General features: G+C 50.7%; 8 protein-coding genes across 8 annotated transcripts; 5 read left to right on the forward strand and 3 right to left on the reverse strand.

The window, feature by feature from the left end:
* Positions 1-176: 176 nt before the first annotated feature.
* Positions 177-2,439, forward strand: CCOS01_12422 (all development altered-6; the record flags this gene model as incomplete). The annotated part of the gene is made up of 4 exons (XM_060460571.1): positions 177-514; positions 633-956; positions 998-1,598; positions 1,702-2,439. 4 exons carry the CDS (start codon positions 177-179, stop codon positions 2,437-2,439), a joined length of 2,001 nt encoding a protein of 666 aa, XP_060308619.1.
* Positions 2,440-3,036: 597 nt separating this feature from the next.
* Positions 3,037-4,553, forward strand: CCOS01_12423 (salicylate 1-monooxygenase SalA; the record flags this gene model as incomplete). Its single annotated transcript, XM_060460572.1, has 2 exons — positions 3,037-3,550; positions 3,640-4,553. The coding sequence occupies 2 exons, from the start codon at positions 3,037-3,039 to the stop codon at positions 4,551-4,553; spliced, it is 1,428 nt and encodes a 475-aa protein (XP_060308620.1).
* A 1,228-nt stretch (positions 4,554-5,781) lies between these two features.
* CCOS01_12424 (major facilitator superfamily transporter) lies at positions 5,782-7,447 on the forward strand (the record flags this gene model as incomplete). The annotated part of the gene is made up of 4 exons (XM_060460573.1): positions 5,782-5,938; positions 6,105-7,072; positions 7,126-7,180; positions 7,248-7,447. 4 exons carry the CDS (start codon positions 5,782-5,784, stop codon positions 7,445-7,447), a joined length of 1,380 nt encoding a protein of 459 aa, XP_060308621.1.
* A 1,290-nt stretch (positions 7,448-8,737) lies between these two features.
* Positions 8,738-9,291, forward strand: CCOS01_12425 (uncharacterized protein; the record flags this gene model as incomplete). The annotated part of the gene is made up of 2 exons (XM_060460574.1): positions 8,738-9,109; positions 9,193-9,291. The coding sequence occupies 2 exons, from the start codon at positions 8,738-8,740 to the stop codon at positions 9,289-9,291; spliced, it is 471 nt and encodes a 156-aa protein (XP_060308622.1).
* Positions 9,292-9,895: 604 nt separating this feature from the next.
* On the reverse strand, positions 9,896-12,022 carry CCOS01_12426 (uncharacterized protein; the record flags this gene model as incomplete). Its single annotated transcript, XM_060460575.1, has 1 exon — positions 9,896-12,022. The coding sequence occupies one exon, from the start codon at positions 12,020-12,022 to the stop codon at positions 9,896-9,898; it is 2,127 nt and encodes a 708-aa protein (XP_060308623.1).
* A 1,427-nt stretch (positions 12,023-13,449) lies between these two features.
* Positions 13,450-15,551, forward strand: CCOS01_12427 (cytochrome P450; the record flags this gene model as incomplete). The annotated part of the gene is made up of 6 exons (XM_060460576.1): positions 13,450-13,603; positions 13,762-13,871; positions 13,932-14,720; positions 14,786-15,100; positions 15,163-15,329; positions 15,392-15,551. 6 exons carry the CDS (start codon positions 13,450-13,452, stop codon positions 15,549-15,551), a joined length of 1,695 nt encoding a protein of 564 aa, XP_060308624.1.
* A 144-nt stretch (positions 15,552-15,695) lies between these two features.
* CCOS01_12428 (uncharacterized protein) lies at positions 15,696-17,348 on the reverse strand (the record flags this gene model as incomplete). Its single annotated transcript, XM_060460577.1, has 4 exons — positions 15,696-16,061; positions 16,123-16,482; positions 16,537-17,131; positions 17,212-17,348. 4 exons carry the CDS (start codon positions 17,346-17,348, stop codon positions 15,696-15,698), a joined length of 1,458 nt encoding a protein of 485 aa, XP_060308625.1.
* A 607-nt stretch (positions 17,349-17,955) lies between these two features.
* CCOS01_12429 (allantoate permease) lies at positions 17,956-19,838 on the reverse strand (the record flags this gene model as incomplete). Its single annotated transcript, XM_060460578.1, has 6 exons — positions 17,956-18,115; positions 18,175-18,642; positions 18,695-19,109; positions 19,336-19,477; positions 19,534-19,559; positions 19,634-19,838. The coding sequence occupies 6 exons, from the start codon at positions 19,836-19,838 to the stop codon at positions 17,956-17,958; spliced, it is 1,416 nt and encodes a 471-aa protein (XP_060308626.1).
* Between the last annotated feature and the right edge of the window lie 101 nt (positions 19,839-19,939).

Consider the following 19,939-nt stretch of genomic DNA (forward strand, 5'->3'; position numbering starts at 1 on the left):
GAAGCTGGCAGCTATGTAGCATACATAACCGTGTCTTGGTGTCTCCAAGCAGGTGTTTTCATTAACGAGCATCCAAAGTTCTGGTTGGCGCAAGTTGAACGTATTCATTGTCAAACAGACGCAGCATTGAGTGCATCATAATCGGCAACTCTCCAACCACAACGCTCACAACATCAATGGACGGGAGTAACTTCTGTCTCCCTTGCTTCGAACGTGGCGTATTATGCCAGTCGCACCCGAAGAATGGGCCGAATGGCCCAACACCGCCCCGGTCCGCGGCATCATCGATAACGGAGGAGACCGAAACACGCAGGAGCCCGGCAACGAGCCATGATATCCGCCGCAGCCCTGATTCAACCTGCCGGCAGTGCCAAAAGGGCAAGCTTAGATGTGATCGAAAACAGCCTTGCAGCGGTTGTGTTCGTACGGGTTCACGTTGTCGAAGTGCCTCGGCTGCCCCACCCCAAATATCCAAGAAAGATCATATTAAGACGCTTCAATCAAGGATTGGTCAGTAAGCAACATTTTCACTGTAAAGGGCAATGCCTTAAAGTGGGACATTTAGGATTCATACTACAGATACTGACAAGATGAGTAAATGCAGCCACTCTTGAACGACGCCTTGCGAGAAGTAGTAGGAGCGATTCAATCGAGGTCAATAAAGCCCTGAGGCGGAGTTGCGAATCTTCAGCAAGCTCGGACCTTCATGGCTCCAGTCTTGATAGTCATCGAGAGACCTTGTCTGTTGCTACGGACTACTTCACTTCATTATCTGACGCGGACTTGACCTACCCGGCACGAGCAGATGTCCCAACTCAGACATCCACTCCTGTAGATTCCACCCCACTGCCTATCATCGCCAACGATGCCTTCAACTACACGGACGTGCTTCCGACGTTGCCGGCTCAGGCGCTTGACACCTTTCGGGATATTGGGCCCTTAATGAGAGCTGATCTGTGAGTAACTGTCCCGGGGCATACTTCGAGACTCCATGTTGATGCCTGTGTATCTTGTCGCTGAACATTGAATGTAGTGACCAGCTCTACTTCGACAGAGTTCACTCATTTACACCGTTCTTACACCAATCCTCGTACATTCGCATATCAAAGCATTTGGAAAAGAGACCAACAATGAACAGCCGCTCTACCTCGGACGAATCCAAACTTTCACATACATGTCTACAGTACGCAATGTGGGCGATGGCGTCTTCACTGTCGTCGCAGTTTCAACATTTGTGCGACACCATGTATCGCGAAGCCCTCGACCGCCTCGGGAATCTTGACTCTCCTGGCAGTCCAATGGATAAAGAGGAGGTTTTATTGAAGCAGACCCAGGCGTGGATTCTCATCTCGATGTATGAGCTGATGGCAGTCGGTTTCCACCGCGCATGGGTGAGTACGGGGCGAGCGATACGCCTGATACAGCTCCTGCGCCTGAGCAATATCGATTCAAGTTGCTCCAAAGCCTCCGGATCAGCCGAGGACCCAGATTACTTTGTCGAGAAAGAGGAGAAGAGAAGGACGTTTTGGATGGTATTTTGTCTAGATACTGTTATTTGCTTGGCGCATGATCTGCCCCGGACGTTCACTGAATCTGAGGTACGCACTCAACCCCTGTTCATCAGCATTATGCGCCAATCTTTTCTTAAATATTACTGCAGATACATTATGAATTCTTGTACTAATAATAGGATGTATCCAGATATATACTCGGCTTCCTTGCTCTGAAGACGCATTTCAAAGCCGCACGCCCACCATCTCTCTGTTTCTCTCAGAAGCTATGGAGCTGCAGACAGCCGCAAAGCAACATCCGTTCTTGGAATTCATTCTATCCATCTCAATGTCCGAGCAGATTCAAGTCCACAAGAATCGATCGAGGATTGGGCATGAAAGTGGGACGTCGCCTGCCCAATTTTCGGAGCGCCACATGTTTGTGGACTCCGTCCTCACGCGGCAGATTTTCCGTCTGCAGGGCCTCTCCGTATCACATCGCGCTGGATCTATGACATTACTTACTAGGATAGTGGCCCAAGTAGCGTCACTATCACTTCTGGAGGTGGCCGCAACCATGCCGGATACTACTGCAGAGTACCATCATCTCGTCGATGGCTGTGAGGAAAGAGCTGTAGCAGCAGCTAGAGAGATTGCACGCTTATCGAGAATTTTATTATCCGATTTTAACATTTGCCAGATCCACCCATTTACGCCAGCGCCATTTCATTCATGTCGGAAAGCTCTGGTCAGGTTTCAGGAACGTGGCATGGCGTTAGAAGATGAGATTAAGACGATGAATGAAGCTTTGGGGGAGTTGAAAGCTGCAAATGGGTTTTGCCAAGGTATCCCGAAGCCAGAGCCGCCTCAGTTTGGATATGAGGATGCCTTGGCGACGCCTGACTCTCTCATGGACCTGTTGATTGAGGAACCGAGTATGGGGGACTGAACATCCCCTGGATCGTTCACGAGTGGTGGATGGAAATGTTGGTCTATTCTGAGCGTGTGTAAAATCAATATGAAAGTAATATTCAGCCGCTTGCTTCAGCTGTATCTCACTTGATTTTCAAAGGTTCTTCCCCTACATAATGAATTTGTCAGTGATTAAAGTCATTACTTACAAGCTACAAGCACCGGCTGTCTTGAGAAACCTACATGAGATACTCGCGTTGTCTCTAGAATGTTCCCGGCGTACATCGACCCTATCTTCGTTTTCACCGAGAAAAGGTGATTTGCCAAAGGGCAATGGGCCGAGAGCCGAAGTCCGTCGGCGAGGCCGTCAATGCTCTGAACACTATTCGGATGAGATCATCATCCGCCGGACAGGAAGACCGCGAACTCCGGTGTTTCAGGACGTGCACCTAATATCAGTTAAAGGTTGACATCACATGTGTAGCCAGATGAGTAAGCGCCATCGACAGCAAGGTACTTCTTGCCCAACGCACTCAGATTGAGGTATAATTGATCTAATGATAACTACCTCGCTCCATATTCAAACGGCTGCAGACTTCCTTCACAAATAGTTTTAAAGAGCCTTTCTTCAATCATGTCCGATTCCAACGAAAATTTCGAGATTGCCATCGTCGGTGGTGGAATTGTAGGTCTCATCACAGCGCTGGGCTTACTAAAGCGGAATATTCCTGTCAAGATATACGAACAGTCCCGCTCCTTCCGCGAGATCGGTGCCGGAATTGGCTTCACTACCAATGCCAGAAAGTGCATGGCCCTACTAAATCCATTCATTGAGGAGGCCGTCAACGCCGTAGCCACACACAACGGTGAGAACGAAGACGAGCCCGAAGAGTGCCTCCGTTTCAACGATGGATATACCTGGGATGAGAATCGCCCTGGCGAAGAAGATATGCCTCTGTATAACCTCGACACTGGGCATGAGGGATTCATTGGCTGTCATCGGGCTCATCTCTTAGACGAGCTTGTCAAGATCATCCCAGACGATGCGGTCGCATTCCGTAAGAAACTGGTAAATGTGACAGATGAAGATATAGGGGGAAAGGTGCTTCTGTATTTTCAGGACGGCACCACATCCAGCGCCGATGCAGGTAAGAGTCACATAACAAAGATTCCATCATGGCAAATGTCGACTCCCAATGACATTATTAATACTGTCCTTGTCACTGATGCTTACAAGTTATTGGATGCGACGGCATCAAATCCAAGGTCCGACAGCTGGTTCTCGGACCGGATACCCCCGCCGCGTACCCTCACTCCAGCCACAAAGTTGCCTATAGGGCCTTGATACCCATGGACCGCGCAGTAGCCGCCATCGGAAGCTTCAAAGCCTACAACGAGCATTGCCACACCGGTCCACGAGCACATGTCCTGCATTTCGCGGTGGCAGGTGGTACGATTCTTAACTTTGTGGCCTTTGCCGATGATACTACTGATTGGGACAAGAGGGGCGATGGAGTTGCTAACATGACAAGTCAGACGACAAGGAAGGAGGTCGCTGATGTATTCCAGGACTGGGGTCCTACAGTCAAGAGTCTCATTGACTTGCTGCCAGATGAAATTACTAAATGGGCCATCTTTGATACTTACGACTACCCTGCTCCAACGTACGTCAAAGGGAGGCTTTGTCTTGCAGGTGATGCTGCTCACGCCTCCACTCCTCATCACGGAGCCGGCGCAGGTATGGGCGTCGAGGATGCGCTAGCTTTGGCCACACTCCTTGACAATGGCACGAAGATATTGCAAGGCCTATCCAGACCTACACAAAACGACAAGTCTGACTTACTGGAGGCCATGTTCCGGGCTTACGATACTGTTCGACCACCTCGTGGGAAGTGGCTGGTGAAGAGCAGCCGCGAAGCCTGCGAGATTTACGAGTGGAACCATCCAGACACTATGCGTGACTGGGACAAATGTTTCAAAGACCTCGAGGAAAGATCGCACAAGATCTGGGACTATGATATCGAGGAAATGATCAGTTGTTTGGAAGCTGAGTTTGCGGATCAAATCCAGTCTCGTTTGCAGCCTCGACGAGACCCTGGCCTCCCGAGGGCTGTTGCACCACTGAGAGTCAAGGATGCCATTGCGACGTAAGGGTTCCATTAAGATAGCAGAGAACAATGCACTAAAGAGGAACCGAGAAACTTTACTTCCCGCGGACCCCAGTCTTAGCCTTCTTGGTTGCTCTGCAACCTGGGATATGGCCTAGCTGAGCTACCCGGATTCTCTTTGATCGCCTTGCAAGAGCCAGAAGGTATCGAGCAACTCAATACCTTCGGCGACCGTGCTATCAAAGAATCGATTGCGCATTAAAATATTCGAAGGGAGCTATTTGTAAGTGATAAAGATGATGCAGAATGCTTGGCCCCAGTTGTTGAGCATGGCGAGGTAGGTGGGAAGTGTACGCCGGTGAGCAGAATGAATTTGTACCTGTAAGTACCGCGCGTCCCAAGCTCTAGGGGTCTTCGAATTATGTAATTTGCTCCGAGTTTGAATCCTAGCCGCGCTAGTAAAACGACATCGATGTTGGCTCTGATCTCATCCAGCTGCTAAGACTGGACCAACCAGACCGTAGATCTCCCACGCTACTCATGCGTTCAAGACATAATTCTGGCTTCTCAGCGCTCACAGGGGTCCTGTTCGCATTGATTCATTGGCAAATTCCTGGGACACTAGCGCCACTGCGCCAGCCGAGGACCAGTTTACTAATCAACAACAGTGTGCCGCGTTTGCGATGTAAGATAATACTGTGCAGACGACGATGGTCGGGATTTCGCAACATCTGATAGTCATGGAAAATTTGTTGAGGGATAATCAATTCAGAGATCCCACGATATAAAATTGCACATCTTGAGTTCTGGGTGGAAAGTTGAGCCAACGGTCAGGCCATAGCTTAATACCATGGTTCATCTCATAGCCTTATCCCACCGCTAGATTCCAGTTCATCAGAGATCAGTAATCACCTTACCAACCAAAATACCCATAGGCCGAGGGTCATGAAGGCCAGCAGTAAGGTAGTGCTTACAGACCCTCTGGTGAAGAAATATGAATCAGAGACAAGATAAGGTCATCCGCTCTCTTAAGCTTCAAGGTTTCGGCGTGAACAGTTGGCCAAGTCCACCTGCCACCCGAATTCCGGAAAGGCAATAACCAATGACACGGATTTCAGCAACGCTAGACGCCGATACTCCTATCAACTTAACAGATCTTCGCCAGAGTCTGCCTGGTATATAGATCTCCCTATCCCAGGGCCGTGGCACTGGGTTTTTGGATTACTCAAGCATCCCCTCATCACAAGAATCAGCGGCAGTGTCTCTAATGCATGATTATTGCTGCCGAAATGAGCACAACAAGCCAAGAATCTTCCATCAAACCTCCAGTAATGGACCGACCAGAAGAAGATGTTGAGAAAAGGGCAGGTGAGGACAGCACTTCTTCCGAAGATGGTGGTCAACAGCAACTCGCATGGGACGACCCTCGTGAGTCGAGAAACCCCAAGAACTGGAGTTTTCTTTCCAGGCTCTTTCACACTGCGATCCCATGCTTCTTGGCGTTCGAAATGTCGGTTTCTTCCCTAATAATGCCTTCGATATAATCTAATCTGACATGGGAAATCTTGCAGCACGTTCGCAACCTCAATTACAGTCCCCGCGACCAGCCTAATAATGGACGAGTTCTCCGTCTCACGCACGAAATCCATCCTCCCTCTGACGCTCTATACACTCGGTCTCGCCATCGGTCCCCTCTTCATTGCCCCGTTCTCTGAAGTAATCGGTCGCAAGTGGATCTACGCCGGATCCTGCACTTTCCTCCTCGCATTCCTTGGAGGTGCGTCGGCGGTGACAACATTCTCTGGACTTCTCGCCTGCCGTTTCATAGCTGGAACGCTGGGCTCTGCCGGCATCGCTGTCGGCGCAGGAACCATTGCTGATGTTTGGGAACTCGGCAAGGGAGCTGGCGCATCACTGTTGTACATCCTTGGCCCGTTTCTGGGACCGACTTTGGGGCCTTTGGCTGGAGCTTATATCATACACGACAGAGGCAACGACTGGAGATGGACGCAATATGTTCTCCTCATGGTTGGTGCTCCCATCTGGGTCGGGGCTATATTGATGAAGGAGACATCAAAAGCCTGGATCCTGCGCAAAGAGTCAGGGGAAGAGCCCATCACTTTCGCGCGACTTGGCAGCATTATTCGAGTCGCCGTTATGAGACCGACAAAGATGCTCCTCACTGAGGTTATTGTCTCCTCGCTGGCCATCTACACAGCTTTTGCCTATGCCATGATCTTCAGCTATTTCGGCAGCTGCTCCTACGTGCTCCAGAAGTACTACGGTTTCAATTTGAGAGAAGTTGGATTGAGCTTCCTTAGCATCATCATTGGCTATTTCCTGGCAACCTTTGTTTTTGCTTTCCTCGATGCCAAGTTCAGAATACCTGCTGTGCAAGCCGGCAAAGGTTTTCCCGAGCAGCGACTGTATGCGGCGCTCGTGGGTAGTGTTGCTCTTCCTGCTGGATTATTCTGGTATGCATGGGAAGCTCATCGTGGGGGTCACTGGGCCGCCTTGGTCGCGGCTGGTATCCCATTCGGGCTCGGCGCCTTTTGTCTATTCGTGAGTAATAAGGCTTCCGATCCGAAGCGGAGGGCGTAACTAACTCATTCAAGTTGTCTGTCATCACCTACATGGTCGACTTTTATGGCCAAAAGGCCGCGGCATCTGGTAAGTGGATGTACCTCTTTCTGGAAGCTTTTCATTTCGTTGGAAGTGATTCTAACATCATCCTCAGCCCTGGCCGCAAATGGTATCCTTCGATACATTCTGGGTGCTGTCTTCCCCTTGTTCACCCTCCAGATGTATGAGAAGCTTGGCGTGCACTGGGCTGGCAGCGTATTTGCGTTCCTCTCACTTCCTCTGATACCAATCCCTTGGCTTCTGTTCAAGTATGGCGGAAAGTTGAGACAAAGGAGTAGGTTTGTGACTGCTTAGGCCGCGGGGTTTTCAGTTTATTTGCGGTCGACCACCAGCCTAACATGGTCAGGTGAGGACTTGGGATATGCGCATAGCCTACTCATTCTACGCCTGTTACTACTCGTTACTTACAAGTCAGCGATTGTAATGTCAGGTTTCACAGATACGTTGACGCTGTTGCGCCCTTCAGCGAGTTTGCTGATTCTGGGAGAGATGGTTAATGACTAGAATTTTCATTACAGATTGGGGCAGTCTAGTAGACTGCAAGAACTAGAGCCAGTAATTGAGGTAGTTTATTTTAGATATTAGAGACTGAGAAAGTTTAGAGACAATGATTTGGGCTGATTTGCGTTTTCTACCCCTATGTAGGAGCCTGGCATCGCTCAATGGTGAAGGGCTGGCCCGCTACTGCGGTCAAGACTCAAGAGTGCATGTGGTAATGACCAACAAACCCGGCCAATTAGACCATACGGTCCAGACTGGTGTTATTCACGAAAGGAACATAGCTGTATACATAGCTGTAAGTATCTGGCCTGTATGTTGGTAACACCTCTACGCCCGGAGCGGACGTTGTGCATCCAACCTGCAACATCGAAGTACATGCAGGTACTCGCCTAGCTTTTACACGTCACACAGCCCCTTCTGCGCAGGCTACGTGTGGCATCAAAGCCTACAGGCTGTAACTGAGACCTGAGAACACATGAAGAATCATGTACAGTTGAGGTATTAACGTGACTTCAAAGCACATCGTCGCCGTGATTCGAATGAGGTACCGGTGCCTGAGAACGTGCCATCGTAAGGCTCTAGAAAAACCTTTTGCAATAGCTTAGAAACACTCAAGTATACCTGTCATACCATGCAAGCGGATACCAACAGGAGTTTACATGCATTGTCGTAGTGTCTTCGGCGCTTACATGCAAGCACTCATCCGATTCATCGCAGCCTCGTTGTGAAGGATCCGCACAGCCCCTTTTGCGGACGCATAGGGAAAGAACCGCATTTGAGAGCTCAGCTTGAAAGCAGGCTCTGGCAAAAATAGGAGATAACGGCTTCGCGCGTGATGGAAAACATTGGAGTTGAGAGGAAATCTCATGCACGAGAGTCTGAAGTTTGTTGGTCTCAAAATAGGTCATCTTAGGCACGAGAAGTGCACAACCAATATGAAGAGAGGGTAGGAGGATCTTGACATAAAGGGCGAGCATTCCTCTGCGACGACGAAGACCATAAACTCATACAAATCAGCCTAGAGCTGCAACAAAACCAAACACTGCTTCGATAACCAAACCAAAAAGTTGTACTACACACAAGATGAAGACCTTTACCTTTTTCGTTGCCTTACTCTCCATGCTTTCGCTCTCAACAGGGCTTGCACCCAACTACACAGCGCGGTCTCCCAAGCCAGCACCCGCTCCAGTTCCGGGAATTTTTGATGACATCCTGGACTTCTTCTCTGATGTTGTTAACGCTTTGAGCGAAGCCGGAAAATTTGTATGGGATCAGCTCGATGAAGCTGAACAGGAACTGCTCGCAAGTGACGACCAACTTGTGGTCGATGGATGCAACGTCGTGAGATGCGGAGTGGAGCTCGGCTTCACATCTGTCAAGTGCCTCATTGAAGTTGTGGGTACCAAAGGCATTGGAAAGGTTGGCAAGAAGGAAAAGCTTGGCTGCCTGGCTGAAGTGAGTCATCCCTATGCTGTACCAGTCGATCGTTGCCGTCTCATACGGCGGAGCCATCAATATGCTAACAATCCGTTCGACAGGTCGCTGAGACGATCGATGACATAAAGAGTCATAAGCTTTGCGATCACTGCTGGGATGCCATCAAGAACAACGTACTACCTCAGGTAGAATCGGTGTGATATATATTTCAGGCTAATAATGAAAGAAAGTCAGAGAGATAGGTGAAGATTTCGCTGCGAGATGAGGAGAGTGGAACGAATGCTCAATTGGATGGACTATCTAGTAGATGTTTTGGAGTTTTTTATAGTGTAATTTAATTTGATTACCAAATCAGCCCGTCATAAAGAGCAGATTCTTTTCCTTTGAGGCATTAAGAATTCGAGAAGATCAAAAAAAGAGTTCACCACCGGTGTGGCTACATCTCTTGGCGCTAACGCTGGGAATCGAACTCGGAGCCTGTCGTCGAGTAGGCTATGGGCGTGTTGAATGTCGGACCTGTAACCCTTCCACCACCCAGCCAGTTTGACCTGACCCCCCGACCTAGAGAGGCGCCTACTGACTGGTGATCGGATTGGAATTGTTGGGACCTATACGGGTATTGTGGGTGGTGTATACGTGTAGGCGAGATCAGTATACAGGTACACGTGTGGAAGGTACGTTCGGTACCTGCCTGCCTAAGTGTATGAAAAATATTAAATGTCTAATAGGTAACAAGGAGTCTACACGCCCGGTGTCGACAGGTGAACATTACGTGTCCCGTCCATCGCCGATTGAGCATCTGGATCATCTCGGGATCCAAATTCCCCCATTCCCGTATGCCCGGTCTCTCAAGGCAGCACCCTCCGTTCTCACCCCAGCCAAGTGAACCGGCATACGGTCTACCTGTTTCTGAACTCTGTCCCTCGTCTCAACATATCGATCAGCCAAGCTCATCTCGCTCCGCATGGTTCTCATCCTCTCCCGCGTCTCGATGGGACACCAGTTGTCACGGCTCAGACTAGCCACAGTGAGCAATACATCCGCCCCGTAGGCCTCAAGCGCGGCTTCAGAGCCAGCAACGGGAGGCGCAGCCATCCGCAACTGGCCCATGACGAGAACCTTGAGCTTTGTGTCGAGGAACAGAGCGCCGCCAAACTCGTGGATCAGGTGAACCGTGGCGACGTTCTTAGCGGCTACACGTGGTGTGGCATACGGTGCGGGGCCGACGGTGATGATGCTCTCGTGCCAGTCTATCGATATTGCTTCCAGTCCGGATCGGGGAACGACCCTCGCCCAGCCGAAGTAAACGCCACGCATTCGCATCCTCACGTCTTCTGGTATACCCTCGAGGTTCGCTGTCGGGATGCCCAGTTCCATCCCTCCTCTTCCTGTACCGCGGACAATTTTGCCGTCGAACTTGATTGGAAATGGATTGGTAGGACCGGAGTCGGGACCAATTACTTCGGGAGGGGCTTCTTGGAACCCAGCTTCACCGGACTGCCAGGCGTCGTATCCCCCACTCCTTGTGGAGGCATACTGTTCCTCGTATGCCGTGACATGCGTCTTGATGCCGGACTTTTCTATGCCCGACTTTGCGTAAGCGATATGAGCGGCGTGCTTCGTCACAAACTTTGCTTGCGAGATCTTCTTCGTTCTAGACTGGACCACAGCGGCAGCTGGTCCGATATACCTATTGACGACAGTCGTGGCTACGACAGACCCGGCCTTGATCCCTAGCTCCAGAGGCATGCTGGCAAAGCTCGCGCCGCGTGTAACACTCATATCCGCAGACGTACTCGCAACACGGAAGACGGGGCTTGGGCAAAGAACCTTCCTCTTGCCCCCGTCACCACCGCCTCCAGTGCATAGCACGAGCCGGAAGTACCCATCATCGGCGGCCGCGGGTATGCGCACGACGTGTGTCTCTCTGGGCATATGCTTTGCCAGATTCTTGGGTGCCTTTTTGAGAAACTTCTTCAAGTCGCGCTGACAGCCCCTCTCATCGCCCTCGGTCATGGCCGCGGGTGTCCCCTGCATAGAAGGCGTCACGTCGAGCCATGATGTGTTTGCGCCAACCAGAGACTTGAGATTCATGCCCATGTTGCCTGAGAAGCCCTTCTGCTGCAGCCATACTGTCCGGGTTGCTGGCAGAGGAGCATCGGAGAAGATTGTGATGGTGATAGAGGTTGAGGGGCCGCGGTACCATACGAGCGCGCCCGAGTGGCGGAGGATGGAGTAGTGCTTGGTGTACTCGAACGGATGACTTATCAGCCCGCCCGCGAAATACTTTGTCTCGTCTAGGGCGGTTTGCCAGAAAGTCTTTTCTTTCAATTGAGACTCTGTTGATACGGTTTCTGATGGGGTGTAATTGGGTGATAAAGGGGGTCGATGTGCCAGTGGAAACGTCTCTGCTGTTGCGGGAGGACCAGGGACGAGAGATCCAGGGCTAGACGGTGTGGGCGATGGAGAAGGACGATGACCTGCCACCGGAAACGTTTGGGCTGTTGAAGGGCCAGGAAAGGATGGCCCTGGAATGGACGGCGCGGGCGAGTCCTTACCACCTGCTACAAGCGACGGTGATGGCGATGGTGATGGTCGATAAGGTAGGTAATCTTTGTGAGCAGCAACGGGAGAAACACTGGGAGAAAAGTGTGGTGCTGGGATTGCAGGACCTGGCGATGGAATCCTCCCAGGTCTGAAGTCCGGTACAGGAGCGGCGAAAGCCAGGCGACTGTTAGCGTCGACTACAGGGAACTCCTCATACGCTGGCGGTGGATCGTAGATTGATGTCGCTACAGACTGCCGAATGTTTGGCGTCGACCGAGCGGCGCGGAGAGGGCGTTGACGTTGGGGAAAGGGGTCAAAATCCGGAGGCGGCGGCGGACCTGGCGGAGGGCCCGGCAGGGGTTTGCGCTTGAAAGCGGTCTCCATGACTCTTCGGCCGGCGTTGCCGGTCACTCAGATCCTCTTGAATGCTGCGGGGACGCAATGTTCCTGGGAAAGCCCTTCACAACTCGCTGGTACGAGACTTGTGGTTATGACTTCTAGCGAGTGTCGATGAAAAGACGAAGAAGCGGACTATCGTTGAGGCTACTCCCTATCGAGACCTCGTATCCGAGGATTGCGAACCCCCTGAGATTGCGATGAATCTGGAAGTGTCTCATCACGTGTCGCCAAGCTGTCAAGTGTTGAGAAGAGCTCATGGGTCTGTTGATTGATGCTGTGTAGTCAGCAGCATTCCCTGCCAGGATCAACTGGCCATAGCGTCCATAATTGTCACCTTAGCGAGCCTGAGACTGAAAATTGAAACTGCTGGGGGTAAGTGATGCGAATAGAAGTTGCAGAGACTCCCAGGTGGCCACAGTCTAGCATCTGACGATACATTTTCCGATATTCATCAGCTAACTGAACATTCTAGGTTAGATCACGAGAGTGTTCGGGGGTTTTCAGAACCCTTAAATTCAAGGGAACCTCCCCGACAAACCTTCAGTCTCGAGCTAAAATATAACGGCAGGCAAATCCGCCACTAAACTCTGACAATTTGACACCGAGCCACATTCCAAGGGCCACAATACAAGCGGCCTTTCAGTGGATCTATTACCTCCTACCGTATGGAGTTATCAAAGTCCGATGGTCTAGGTATTATGGCGGCTCAACTGAACTCTCCATGTGGACGGCCTTAGCCGTGCTCAAAGAGGCGTCGCATTGCCAACATGTAAACGCCTTTTAGGGTGAGTTACACTGGACATATCAGCCGCCTGTCCGCGTAACTTACAACGAGCATTAGCAGTTCACATCGCCTCAGCTGAACACAACTTTGTGATGGTGGCACAACCTTGCCGATCTTGACACCAGTCAGCAACGTTGCCGCACACTGTAGCTCTCTAGCAACCCGAGCATCGGTGTCACGGAGAAGACTATTCGGCGCCGAAGAAATCTCCAATTCCTGCCGGCGGAGAGTCTGACTTCTCTCCCAAACCCGCGCCCTGCCCTTACATATGCACTCCGTGCTGCATCGGCAACGCTCGTCCGGGGGGCCGCGAGTCCACGACCCTCAAAATCATCGAGCTCTCCGTCGTCCGTGGCGTAAGGAGCTGTCATCTAAACGACTCGCGTCCACATCAATGCAATCCTGTCCCCAAACGGCTCTTGCCACACACATCGTATTTCAGCATTCGCATTCGGACCCTCGCTCGTACCAACACCACACACTGAAGACGTTCGACGAGTCGAATGAATAAGGCAAGGACAAACATTGGACCATTACCCGGAACCCTTCAGCATCCCGAAATCCGCGGTCTCATGGCTGGCACCGTCAGATGTGTGTCGCTATGAAACGCGGCGTCCCACCATCCCAAATGCCGTTCTACGCTCAAGCCCCCAACAAACACAGCTCCCCCGCCTCGACGTCGCCCAGTATAACGTCACCAGAGATCATCGGACGGGAAGCCGTGTTGCTTCGATTGGTTGGAGGTTACACCGTTCATCCCCGGGGCGTGCTCGGCTCCGGTCGTAAACGTGTCTTTCGCGTCTTCGGCGAGCATGAACCCGGGCACAAGTTGTTCGTCTGCATTTGGGCAGATATAAGCTGCTCGCCATCCTGCTGATAGAACGGGGAACTATTGGCAGAAAGACTTTTCTTATCGTCAGAACTAAGTCATCAATCATAGGACGGCGTGCCGACAACACTACAGCACTCGATATGATTATTCCACACGATATTTCGAGCTTGGGCAATGTACGACTGGCGGTCGCATTGCCTATTGTCCTCTTTGCTTTGGTAGATACCGCGGCATTGAGCCATTGATACTAGGACGTCACATGCTAATTGCTGATGCAGGGTGTTTTCCGTCTGATCTCGAGGATGGTTTACAACATTTACTTCCACCCACTGAAAGACTACCCTGGGCCGAAGCTCCACGCCGCTACCCGTATCCCGCTCAGTCGAATGATCACCAGCGGTAAAGCTCACAAGAGACTGGCAGAGCTTCACAAGCAATATGGACCTGTGGTCAGGCTCGGCCCAGATACAATCGACTGGGCCGACCCGCGGGCTTTCAAGGACTTGATGGGCCACAGCAAGGGCGGTGGTGGCATGGAGAACTACAAAGACCCCGTCAATGCTAGGTACAAGCCGCACAGCATCATTAACTCCGGCCGCGAGGATCACGCACGTATTCGCCGCGTTCTAGCCCACGGATTTTCCGCTCAGGCCATGGTCGATCAGCAACCCCTGATTCAAGCTCAGATCGACTTGTTAATCCGGCGACTTCATGAGAACTGTGATGACGGAGGGAAAGCGCTGAATATGGTTTCGTGGTATAATTGGACGACTTTTGACATCATTGGTGACCTGGCCTTTGGCGAACCCTTTGGTTGTCTGGAGAACTCGGACTATCACCCGTGGGTGTCAATCATTTTCGACAACATCCATGCCGGTGTATGGAGAAATCAGTTCCAGCGATACTGGATTACACGCCCATTTGCCAGGTGGTTGATTCCGAAAGAGCTGAAGAACAAGACAAAGTTCCACAATGACATGAGCCAGGAGAAGGTTCAACGCCGTATGGCACTCGGCGAGTCAAGGCCGGACTTCGTCCAGTCTATGATGATGAAGGAGGGCCCTTTGGTACGTGTAGTCCCTAGCATGTCTCATTGTCCCTGGGTACCGAAACTGACGAAACATTTGTTTAGGCGATGTCAAAGCCGGAAATTGAGCAAACCGCAGACACCTTGATCATTGCAGGCTCAGAAACAACGGCATCTGTGCTTTCAGGAGTAACTTACTTCCTAACGATGCATCCCGAAGCCATGGCCAAATTGGCACAAGAAGTCCGCACATCATTCAACTCAGAGCAAGAAATCGATGTTCTCAGTGTTCAGAAACTCCGCTACATGCTCGCAGTCCTCGATGAGAGCATGCGCGTTTACCCAGTCGTACCCATGGGTCTCACTCGAGTTGTCAAGCCGGGCGGCGACTACATCTGCGAAAGGTTCGTGCCGGCGGGTGTAAGTGTCTTCAAAACAACTGCAGATCTAAACAAATCACGTTGCTGACAAAAAACCAACAGACGCGAGTGATGGTCTCCCAGTGGCCCATGTACCACAACGATAAGTACTTCGCAGAGCCCGATTCTTTCATCCCGGAGAGATGGCTTGGAGACTCCCGCTTCGAGAACGACGATAAAGCTGCTCTTCAGCCATTCTCTTTCGGTCCCAGGAACTGCATTGGTAGGAAGTAAGTTAAGCCATTGAAAAAAGATGCACGACACGAAACTTGTGTTAACTTGACCTTTGCAGCCTGGCCATGTCCGAAATGCGAGTAATTCTTGCCAGAGTCATCTGGAACTTTGACATGCAAGTCGCAGACGACAGCAAGAACTGGACTGATCAGCAGCTGTTTGGTTTGTGGAAGAAGGGTCCTCTGAACGTGAGGTTGACGCCTCGGAAGACAGTGTGAGAGGGTATCTCAATGGGCACGTGGATCACCGCACCCAGCATCGATTAAGGAATCTTTCTCGCATGTTTGACCTTAGCATGGACGCTTTCAAAACACGACAAGATTGAAACAGCCTAATTAGTTAATAATACCACATTTTTTGCCCTACAGCTTCGACTTGAACTCAAGCTTTGATTGCGCTTCTGCCTTCTTTGTCTCCTTCTTCCACCACTCAACCCTGGCGTTGATAACTTCAGAAAACGCTTCAAGCCATTTAGGGTCGAACTTTGGCAGCAATCTGCCTTTAGTTCCTTGCACAGGCTCGCCGGCAATTGCCCGCAATGCTTCAAAGTATTGTTCGAAGTCGGGCGACAGAGTGAAGAAGGGAATGCCATCACCCTTGTACTCCAACCTCTTCTTCTCCCACTTTTCTTGCTCAATTCGAGGGGGCAATTTCCCGCGGCTCGCGAAGACTCGTGCCGCTGCAACGGCTTGCCACTCAAAGACGCGGAAAGTAAAGCCGCCCGTGACCTGCACGATAGAGTCAGTACATGAGCTCCAGGCACGAAGTTCTACTGATATCAAGACGTACCATCCCAATAAATGCAAGGGTTGGGTCGTCGATATTGAAGACATGCTGGTAAAGTCCCGGCACTCGTCTATTCTCCACCTTCTGCTTGGGCAAGAATGGGAAGCTGAAGTCATAACCGGTTGCAAAGACGACAGTGTCAACTTCATCCACGGTACTTCCATCGCTGAACGTAATGCGTCCACTTTTTGGACAGAAATTAGTGATCTGCGGCTTGATCGTGATATCGGGGTGCGTAAAGGGCGCCCACCCGAATGCGGCCAGGGGTTCTCTAAGTGATGCAATGACTGGCTTTTGAGACACCAGCCGAATATCGTGGAGCGCATCAAACGCAGACACGGAGCCGCCGACAACAATAACTTTCTGTGAATAGTCAGCTCAGATCTCAATATATCAAATGTACGAATGCCAGCATACTTTTCCTTGGAACTCTTCCGGGTCACGGAAATGCTTGCTATGCTTGATTCTGCCTGCAAATTTCTCGTTGAATTCGACAAGACCGGGGATTTCGGGGATATAAGGCAAGTAAAAGTGACCTGATGCCACAACCACTGCATCGAAAGTTTCTTGCCACCAGTAGTCCTTCGACTTTCCGGGTACAACCTTTCGCAACGTGAGGACCCATTCGTCACCCCTTTTTTCTGCAAGTTCAACCGTGGTGCTGAACTCAATCAACTTATCGTGCCCTCCTCGAGTGAAAATCCCCTCGACCCATTCTCTAATCAATTCTCGATGTCTGAATGGAGCGCCCGGGCCGTATTGTGCCAATGTTCGGTCGGATAGGACCTGAGGTATCGGCTCCTGCGTAAACGCCATGATTTCGGGAGTGATATTACTGTGCAGCGTCTCATGAATACCCGTGTCCGAATACCGTAACTGGTGAGAGTTGTTCTTTTCGGATCTCGGAGTTTCTGTAGGGAAGCTTTGAGGGATTTCAATCGGCGCATTTGCGCGTTGTTTGACTAATGCGCGCAAGGAAGGGATTCCGGGTGGCAGTTCCGGAGTGTAGACCCTACATGTATAGACACACAGGTCAGATCTCATTCAGTTCACAACTGATATGAGGATATTAGCCCTCAGGGATATACTCACCATGTCCCTCCAGCCAAGTCGCGCCGTTCGAAGACGCGTACAACATCAAACGCCTGTTCCTTCGCCAAAGCGTCCGTTGCGATGGCTCCAGCCGGGCCGGCGCCAATGACCGCGACCCTCCGAATTTCCTCAGGCATCCTGAATCGTCGGGACTCTTAGAAGCTGAAATGAAGATTCACGAAGGCTAACCTTAGTTGAGAGCAATCGTTGTCAATACGCAGCGGTGCTTGCAAGAAACAATCCCACGCCGGTCTCGTTCCATTCGAACTGTCTCATCGAACAGTGAGCTAATCCCCGAGCGTCCATTGGCGATATCGGCTGCGGCATCAGCGCATGTCGGACACAGTCCGAGATGTCGTGATAAGCTCTCTCGATCAACATGCGTAGCTTACCAACATAACTGGTCAGGGTGGAGTCCTTCGGTGATTGCATCACAACCCTTGAAGAAAACGCAACGCGGGACTTGTCCCTGCGCTAAGTAGACTGGATGCGCGTGTTGTCACTCGTTTCATCCAGACAGAACAAGAACATGCAACGGAGCCTTTCCTATCACGAAAGAGGGGCACATACTAAGGTAATGTGTTATTATTGATCTACAGCCAAAATTATACTGATCAGACTTGGCATTCCAAAACAGATACACTCAATGACGGCAGTGAACGGGATGGAGTAGAGTCCTCGACAATTGGAACCACAAATACTTGGGAGGTCATATTTGAACATGTAAATGGCGAGATGTGGTTCCTACAGAACGTATCTAAAGTGCTCATTTTCCTTATCGGTCAAGTCCTTGAATGCAAGTCTATCCCGCTCACTTTCGTCTAGACCGAGAGCATCCCGTCTCCTGTTTTCTCTATAGAGGATAACATAGAGGCCCAAAGAAGACAGAATAGTGATGCAGTAGCTAGGAAACCGGTGTTAGAGGAGTTGAAAAGATGTTGCCTAGGTCGGCTTTTGACATACCAAATAATCAACCCCGTCCATAGCTGAGGATAATGTTGGGGTTTAGTCTCGCTCTTCACAAGCTGAGGCCCAACTATGTTTCCAACGCAATATGCGACAAATACGGCAGAAGCCATGAAGCTCTTCTTGGTTTCTCCTGCAACATTGCTGGCCCCAAGGGTGACCGTCAAGCTGACGACCGGCCCAAAGAAGCCAATAAGTGAGTATCCGACAACAGGGGCAATGGGACGATGGCCCCAGTCTGACTTCCATATAATAACAAAGCCCGCAATGACTGGGAGAGTGCATCCTATCAGTACTAGGATCCGGATATTGCGGTATTTGGAGCAGAGCCATCCAGCGACGGGGATACCAATGGCGCAAATTGCACCTAGCGGGAATTGAAAAAGAATGCTGTCTAAAGCCGAGTATCCGAATGTCGAAACGATGAGGGGACCGAACCCAGATACAGCTCCGTTGACTGTATACCTGATAGCCAGTTAGTTTGCGCATTCGAGGGGAGATTTTGAACTCCTCTTACCCCGAGGCCATGGTCAAGGCGACTAGCCAGACCTTGACGTCCAGTAGTGCTTCCTTGATCTGAGCAGTCTTGATGGTTTGATTCTTAACTCCAGTTTGTCCCTGACGCAATCTCTCAATTGCGACAGCTCGCTCTTCCGGAGTGAGAAACCAGGCGGTCAGGGGAGAGTTGGGAAGGAAGAAACACCAAATACCAAATAGGAACGTTAAGCCTCCAGCAAGTACATAGATGTACTGCCATGGAGTCAACGCGCCTCCTTGTATTTGGGCGAATCCGTAGTTGAGAGCGCTTCCAATGATGGTGAACCAGCCAGTTCCGGAAAACCACCAACTCTGGCGGAGTGCTTGTTCTCTTTGGGTGTAATAGCCGCTGACGGTAGTCATGAAAGCTGTTGGAATGACAGACTCGGTGAAACCTATATCACATGATGAGCGTCACTTCAGTCTCTACTCAAACTCCATCGCTATTCAATAACTCGTGGGATGATGGCTCCTCACCCAAGAAGAATCTTTGAACCAGGAGACCTTGCCAAGTCGTCACTCCCGCTGTCGCAGCACAAATGACTGCCCAAATCATGACCACGGGGCCAAGTGTCCATCTGGTATTGAAGCGTTGAAGTAGATACGTCATTGGATACGAACCTATCAGCTGACCAAAGTAGAATATCGAAGTTGCCCAACTTAGTCGTGTTGTGTCGGTCTTTGGCGGGCTGAAAGAGGTATCGACAACTGAAAGATGCAGGTCATCAGTCATTCCGAATAACGCAGCACTTCCAAGAATTGCCTATACGCAGCTGTGAGTCTTGTTCAAGTGTTCAAGGAGCCTTCTTAAGTGCCCACCTTATCATAGTAAACCAAACCATAGCCTTGATCGCATCGTTTCATGTCAGCATCGCGCCCGACCTGTTACTGAGAGTTTTGGGTACTTTGCTGCAATTACCTATGACCATGGCTGGCATCAAGAAGAGATCGATTTTCTGGAGCACCCTCTTCTCAATGACAAGATCAATGGCAAGAGCTTCCTCGCCAATTGTCTCCAGTTTGACCGCCTGACTAGGTGCATATTTGTCATATGCTCCTGATACTGTGAATGATCCATCGTCAAGAGCCGTATGGCGGCTATCCCTAGTAGTATCGTTTGTCATTTTGATGATTGCCGATTCTTGTGGGAAGGACGTCGGTGTCAATAGTTTGGAGGCATTCGGTTGTTTGAGGCCACCCTTGATGAGAGTTTTCTGAGTACAGG

This window comes from Colletotrichum costaricense (genome assembly GCF_030867565.1).
Source record: "Colletotrichum costaricense strain IMI 309622 chromosome Unknown Scaffold_15.1, whole genome shotgun sequence".
Lineage (NCBI taxonomy): Eukaryota > Fungi > Ascomycota > Sordariomycetes > Glomerellales > Glomerellaceae > Colletotrichum > Colletotrichum costaricense.